This window comes from Etheostoma spectabile, chromosome 9 (assembly GCF_008692095.1).
Source record: "Etheostoma spectabile isolate EspeVRDwgs_2016 chromosome 9, UIUC_Espe_1.0, whole genome shotgun sequence".
In the NCBI taxonomy this organism is placed as follows: Eukaryota; Metazoa; Chordata; class Actinopteri; order Perciformes; family Percidae; genus Etheostoma; species Etheostoma spectabile.
Window position 1 is genome coordinate 30,714,803 of NC_045741.1, and position 8,211 is coordinate 30,723,013.

Here is an 8,211-nt window from a genome sequence, read left to right on the forward strand (position 1 = left end):
TGTGCCCCGATGTCCGCTAGAGGGCGGCGGGAAGAGGCCCGGGCGGTGAAGCAGTCCCAGGAGGCTGGAGAGCGCTGAGCCGGGGAGAGCAGACAGACACAGCGGAGACTGGAGGAGGGAGGAAGGTTCTTCTGCCGCCGGGTTTACGGGCATTAATCACCTGACGTCCAGCGGACTCTGTCGGTTCGGAGAGGAGGATATTACACACAACAAAATGCATCTTTGGGGATTGGACCGGATGGCGGCTCTGCAGGTAAAAATATCGTTTTACACCGATTCGGATTGGTGGAGGCTGCATTCAGAATCCACAGCCTGATGGCCGGTAGAGAAGACAGGGAGAGGAGAGGAGAGGAAAGGAAAAAGGGGGACAATGCATTGATTGTGCTGCTCATTTGACTTATTTTGTCCTCGGCTAACGTTAGATACCGGCCGACAAAAATAAGCATCTGACGTTCCCACTACCGTGAACGTTACTGATCTCAGACCCGCTGGTTTGCCGGGCGCACGGATGATTATATCACACACAACTGGACTCGGTGGACTCTTCCTCCGCATGATGCACACAGGAGTTCGGGATAAAGAACAGCGTCCTTAGGATAGAAGAGAGGAAGGGGAGAGACAGAATAAAGCGTTAATCACATCCAGACACCTCGGGTGAGAGCATCTACAATGGATGTCGATTTGTGTCAAATCAGATGTAATCTTAGTTGGGCTGCAATCCAGATCGATCTATCGATTTATCGATATGGTTTATTTCTCAACCGTAAAGTCGCCTCCGCGTGCGTGCTGTGCCTGCAACAATCCCACTTTAATTAGAAATGTGGCCCCACATTAACCTGTCATAATGCTTTTGTTCATGCGAACGTTCAACCATTTTTGTATTTCTCAGTAGACCATGGTGTGATTGAGATAAGTGTGTCAAGTCATGTCACTGCTGGGTTGACATAAGCATGCAGAAATGTTACATTGTGAGTTAGGTTTGGCTTGGACGTGTAGAGAGATAGAGGAAGAGAGAGAGAGGAGAGACGAGGAGAGAGGAGAGAGAGGAGAGAACAGGATGGGGTGCTGTTTGGGCACCTGCTGTTCAGCTTACTCCCAGAAGTAAGACTTACTCTAAAGTCCATGGCATGAACATTTCATTCATGGGGTCTTTTATTAATATAGTCCCCCCAGCCTGTCCTAGCGCGCCCCCCCCCCCCCCCAGTGGCAGAATGGCAATATGTAATGCAAGCCCTGGGTTTACTGCTTTGCCTTTGAGAAAATGAAAGGCAGATGGGCCGATCAGGTCTTGCTCCTGAGGTCATAAGGGGGCAAGGTTACCTCCCTTTCTATGCATTGCCCACTTGGAAATGGGCCCTCCCGTGAGAGAGAGAGAGACATCAGGCTTGAAGCAAGTAAGTGGCAGTTGATCAAGGCACACCCCCGCCCCCAACCTCCCCTCCTCCTCCTCCTCTCCTCCTCCTCTCCTGAATAGCTAGCTACAGACTCAGAAATGGCACTACTAAGGAACAACTCATTGTGGGACTGTCTAGTGGTTGTATTCTCGCCCATGGCGGAATTTCTCGGAAAGAGACTAAGACAGTAGTAGGGCACCACTAGGTCTATATAAAAGAGACTTCCGATACGTATTAGGGGACCACTAAGGTCTATATAAAAGAGACTTCAGATACGGATTAGGGGACCACTAAGGTCTATATAAGATACTTTCAGTATCAGTATCGGGGCCCATTACGGTCTATATAAATAAGCATCCAAAAAGCAGCATGCTTATTAGAACCTTTGAACTGAAAAAGAGACACGAGCAGGGGACCCCTACTACTTGATATATTATTCAGTGCTTCCATATTCTATAATCTCAGCGTTTACCGAGCTATATCAGTGAATCTTGTTCCAGGGACGGTTTCCCAGTAGCTCTTTAGTCAACATCAAGTGATGGAGTTGGAGAGAGTTTGAGGTTAAAGTTTGGTCTCACTCCATGGGATTCATGCACCGTCTGTCGTGACACTTTTCACAAATGGGGGGGTTACTAAAGGTTAACTTCTGCCATTTTCAAGACTGACCCTTTCTCATGTTTTTGTGTCGAAGTGAGCGGATGGGAACAAACCATTTTTTTGAATTTGGTCTTCTGCAGCGGCCCTAAACAAGCTGTAATTGTAACGTAAAACCTTGCGTTCGTCATGCAACATTTGGAAAGGATCCCTGCAGAGTAGGGCGATGAATCAATTGATCATTATCAAACTAACGGGCTGGCCCGTAGTCGATCACACCGGACTTTAGAGGAAGCAACAAGCCGCACTGCTTCATTCCACGTTTAGCATGGATTGATATTAATGAAGTCCAATGGTGTCATGCTAAGTCAAACCAGCGTCTTGTTTACCGAATAGCCCTTCAAACACGTCGAAGAGGATGTTAGACCCGGTGCTTACTTGCTGTGGTTGTTTGTAAGTATTAAAATGTAGACAAAGAATGGGTCACATTAGAAAAGATCCTTTTTCATTTTTTTCTTCTATGTAGATGCACTACCCTACAAAATCACCGCAGTTGTCAATAATGATTTAGGATTTCCAAACAGAGCTATTTATGTAATCTTTTAAAAATTACTATTTCTTTTTTCATATCGCACTATATATCCCATGGAAAAAAAATAACGCAATGTAAGATTTTTCCAATATCGTGCAGACCTACTACAGAGACAGACTTTTTTTGTTAAAGAATAAGATCCTTTTAGTTTATACATGAAACAGCCCCGAAATCACCATAACAAACCAACCAGACTGCATTTTAAAACCCAGTCATTTTAATATCGAAAGACGCCACTCTGGTTTGGTTGAAGTAAAGCCTTAATTCACCCATTTACATGTGGAGATATGAGATTTTTTGGGATATGCTTTTTCTTTTCACTTCTAAGCGGTGTTGTAGTACTTCTAAGCAGTACTGAGTATTTGAAAACTCAGTGACACAAACTCACCATTCGGCTCGCATGCTGTATTTGCCTACCCAAATAATGGATGCTTTCCTTTCCTACTCTTTCTTCAATACCTAACGAATCTATCTCTTTCTCTCCCAGTGACCCTGTCTTTTTGCTTGACACGGGTCTTTCTGTCGCGGAAAATACTCTTCAGTGTGGATTGAAGATGAAACATTCAGTATAAGAGGAAAAAAAATGATATTATTTATAATAAGTTTATTTGATTCACAGCTGCTACATACAGTGTGTCGACCTCCACAACCCAACTGCATTTTACCGCAAACTTGCGACTAGGTAACTTTCTAAAGCAGGTACAAAGTTTGCTAAGGGTCGGGTCGAGTCTTCACCATTACATTAACACTCTGATAACATTTTGTTCAGAATCTAAAATATTTTTATAGCAATTTTTAATGTGTGGTTGTGTAAAAGTGTTCACCCTTCGTGAACTTGTGAATTTGGCCAGCCGCCTTCTCTGGTTTTCATGGAGGACCGGGTGCTGTGGTGCTGGAGGGGAAGGGGGCTTTGTTTGTGTTGTGTGTGGTGGTGTTTGGTTGTGTTTGTGTGTGTGTGTGTGTGGTGTGGGGTGGTGTGTTTGTGTGTGGTGTGTGTGGGTGTGAAGCGCGCGACGGGTGGAGAGCAGGGAAGGAAAAATGCAGCTGAAATTAAGCTGCTGAAGGAGTAAAACAAAAATATATTTTTGTAATATGTCAACAAAATATACGCAAATTCATATGGCCCTGAGACTGGTTCATGTCAAAGTTTAGTCAGGATACTGTTCTGAGTCAATTTTTTTTCCAATACTATGAAATTTAATAATAGATCCATTCGGTTCTCAAGGACTTTGTCAGCTGGTGTGAGCTCAACCAGCTTCAGCTTAACACCAGCAAAGACAAAGGATGTGATAGTCGACCCCCTTCAGAAGGAAAACATCCCTTTCTCACCGGTGAGCATCCAGGGATTGGAACATTGATTTGTGTGAGAGCTACAAATTCCGGGTGTTCCCTAAACAATAAACTGAACTGGACTGATAACACCCAAGCACTCTACAAGAAGGGCCAGAGTCGCCTCCATCTGCTGAGGAGACTCAGGTCCTTTGGAGTGTGTGGACTCTCTCAGGACCTTCTTAGATATGGGTGCCTTGCCATACTCTACGCTGGGTCTGCTGAGTCGGCGGGGCGGGGGCAGCTCGGACCGGACAGGAGCAGACTCAATAGACTGATCAGGAGAGCGAGCTCTGTCCTGGACTGTCCTCTGGACCCCATAGAGAAAGTAGGGGAGAGGAGCGGATGTTAGTCAAGCTGACATCCATCATGGAAACACCTCTCACCCCCTACATGACTATCTGTGGGGTCCTTGAGCAGTCCTTCAGCGCAGACTGATACACCCACGGTTGTAGAAGGAGAGGTACCTACCGCAGGTCCTTCATCCCGGCCCTGTCAGACTCTACAACACCTGCACCACCTGATAGTGTTGTAGTTTCTGTTCCTGTTTTTTCCCATCTACATCACACACTTTCTGTTTATCTTATATTGGTATTTATTATTTTATTACAAGTACTTACTTTTCAATATTATGGTCTCAGGTTAATATATTAATTTATTATGCTACCGAACTCTTGCTTCTTTGTCTATTACACATCAACTAATTTTTAACGTCACTTACACCGCAATATTGTTTCTCTTATCATGGCAACCGCACTTTAAAATTCCTTTGTTTGACGGATTTTACTTACCCAGTCTACCATATTTTCATGTCTACTTTTGCCTGTATTTCGCCTTGTATTTCTTTCGTGCTTACTTGTTTGTGTGGTATTGTTTTGTTTTTGGTTTTTTGCTGTTGCTGCTATGCTGTACGGTAGGGACAGGGAATTTCCCCGTCGTGGGATAAATAAAGTGTAATCTAATCTAATCTAATCTAATCAATGATTCATCCTCATCATGTTATTTTGGGGCAATTGGGTTGATGGAATATTTCTCATATAAAAAAAATTGAAAATGGGTCAAAATTTAACCCGAGGACAACACAAAGGTTAAGAAAGTGGAATCAGTCAAATGTTTTAATCAAATTACATTTTTGCAGATGATTTTTCTGTCAATCAATATTGATACATTAAGTAGGGTTCTGTAACTAGAAATGAGTACCATGATGTAACACTATACTATTGAGTTATTATTTAGTAGCTGCTAAGTGCATCTTGTGTTGAGACTGTTTATATCATTATTATTTTTTTGAATTATATAATATTATATATTGTCACACGAAGTGTATGTACTGATGTGTTTGGATACATTTTTTTTTTTTGTGCTGGAACCGGCATGACCTCTGGGTCCTCTTATTCCCACTTCCCTTTTTCTGGGTGTGATCTAAATGTCACGCTGAAGCCTGGGTAGCGTCACGCAGAAACCCAGCATCCGTCCCGAGTACTGTGTGTGTGTGTGTGTGTGTGTGTGTGTTTGGCTTCCTTCTTCTAAATGCTAATCTGGGAAGAGATAAAAGCCCCCCCCCACGTCAGTATGGGCAGCGAGGACGCTAGGGTTTAAAGTTTTTTTAGGTCAAGTGGGAGACAAGCACAGCACCACCCCTCTTTGCTTCATTACTGTAATCACAGAAGCACACACACACACACACACACACACACAGAAGCACACCGACAAAAAAAACACACACACACACACACCAACACACTCACACACACATACACACACACACACCAACAAAGAGACACACACACACAAGCACACACTAACACATTCACACATGCACGCACACACCAACACACACACACGCACACACTAGAACATTCACACACCAACACACAATAACTCACAAACACACCAACACATTCTCACACACGCACACACCAAAACCGAGACAGACACACACACACAAACACATTCACACGTGCACGTACACACCAACACACCCACGACACACACACGCATACACCAACACAGACACACACACACGCACACCAACACACACACACACACACACTAAAACCCAGCACACACCACACACACTTAAACTCACATGACCACCCAAACATAACGACAAACTACAAACTAAAACAGAGACAAGACAACACACACACACACACACACACACACACACACACACACACACACACCAACACCAACACATTCACACTTGCACGCACACACCAACACACAGACCAACACACACTAACTCACACACCAACACACACACACACACAAAAACAAACACACACACACACACCAACACATTCACACACACGCAACCACCAACACAGAGACACACACTCAGTAACTCACACACCAACACACACACACACACACAACACACACTAACTCACACACCAACACACATGCACGCACACCCACACCCACACGTGTGTGGGTGTGGGTGTGCGTGTGAGATGTCGGGCCGGGGGTCCAACAACAGGAGAGACAGAAGTCTAGACGCTAATTATCGTCACAATTAATTGCCCCAGTTGTCTGCTGCTCCTCACGGGGATTACTCATGGTCTCCTGGTTCGGTCTGGTGCTGAACTCGGTTTTGTTTTCTCTTTGACGCTCAACATTGTTCTCCTGCTTCACTGTTTGGACAACAAACCCCATTAAGGCGATGTAAATCCCCTCTCATGTTCGTATCCAGCCTTTAAAACAATGAACCACATAAGGCCATGTGGGTCCAATGACATTCCTGAGGCTCATAAAAAAATGAAAACTTAAGATTTGCAAACTTGTTTTATCATTAGGTTTCTGTTTTTTCCAGTTCAAGTGGAGTTTTGAATGAGGTGTTTTATATATTGATGAAATTCGCTGAAGGCCATCATTAAAAAGTCACCAAAACGTCAGTGGAGAGGTTGCGAGGGCATTGATGTGTAGTCTGAAATGCATGCAAATATCGGTATATTCTTCTTATTCCCTTTTTCATCGTCGTGTTCTTTTTCCCTTCCCCCAGGTTGGTGTTCTGGCTGAACAGGCCGAGCCGCTGTCGTCAAGCAAGCTGGGCTCGTTGCCATGCACGCGGGGCTTCACTCAGGAGGAATACATCATCCGCACGGAGCAGGAGCTGGCCAAGGGACAGGCCGTCTTCAACGGTCAGCACACACTCACACACACACACACACACACACACACAGTAATAATCCCCTGCTGTTGGGAGGGGGTTGATATTTGAACCGTAATGGAGCTTTGTTGGGACTGAGTGTGAGCCCCCTGTCCTTCTGTCTAGTCTGTGTAGGCCTGATCGCTCCAGTTTAAAACTGACACAATAGAAACATCTTTTTTTTCGGATTGTTTTGTAAAAGCATTGCTGAAACTTTCCGTCTTCTTCTGAACGTTCCAAGAGACCTGTAATAATACCCGTACTCTTAATATTACGGTAAATATAGTAAATGCTATAGACATCATGCCATAGTCCAAGCATAAGAAGCTAAGCTGGCATCGTTAAATTGGAGGACTTCCCTCTATGCAGCCTTTAATTTGACGAGCTGAACCTTTACCCCCCTTTTTTCCAGCCACGGCTCTGTAGTTCCAGCGTGGGAAAAAGTGTATAAGTGCAACAGACCATGCATCATATTACGGGGGGGGGGGGGGGGGGGGGGGGGGGGGGAACGCCTAGGGATGACTGAGGAAACAGATAGGGGAGGGAATCATCAGACGCCTCCCGATACAATATCATCCCGATACTTTATTGTTGCGATTTTAAACATATTGCAATATTCTGCGATATATTGCAATTTCTAACCTTTTTTATCCAACTTCTAAGGATTCCCCAGTTTCAAATGATGTCCCCAAAAAGGAAACTTTGTCAACATGTGTTTTATCTAAAAAGATACTGTACATTTCTCAGTTTGATCATCTCACTTCAGTTGTATTGCTGCAAAATGGGACAAACTGCCCAACACGTATATAATATATAATAAATATTGATACTTGGCGCCTGTGTATTGATACAGTATTGCCACGGTAAATATCCTGATACTAGGCTGTATCGGCCGCTTGTACCCTGGATCTCGTTCTTTCGGTCATGACCCAGCCTTCATGACCATAGGTGAGGGTGGGAACAAACACTGACCTGTAGATCGAGAGCTTTGCCAGGGTACCAGGGTCCAAGCGGCCAAAATGGGTTTTCTCAGGAGGGGGGCTGGCGTCTCCTTTTAGAGATAGGGTGAGTCATCCGAGGTGCCTCCTGGCCACCTCCCTAGGGAGGGGTTCCAGGCACGTCCAGCTGGGAGGAGGCCTCGGGGAAGACCC

The 8,211-nt window shown here is 44.7% G+C and overlaps 1 protein-coding gene across 1 annotated transcript in view; it reads left to right on the plus strand.

Moving 5' to 3' along the window:
• The first annotated feature begins 230 nt into the window (after nucleotides 1-230).
• The window catches only part of LOC116695487 (cadherin-2), a 101,935-nt gene continuing 93,954 nt past the window's right edge, over nucleotides 231-8,211 (plus strand). Inside the window, exons 1-2 of the mRNA XM_032525782.1 lie at nucleotides 231-253; nucleotides 6,914-7,052. Of these exons, the coding sequence (XP_032381673.1) occupies nucleotides 239-253; nucleotides 6,914-7,052 (154 nt within the window). The 5' untranslated portion in view covers nucleotides 231-238. The remainder of the gene's footprint in view (nucleotides 254-6,913; nucleotides 7,053-8,211) is intronic.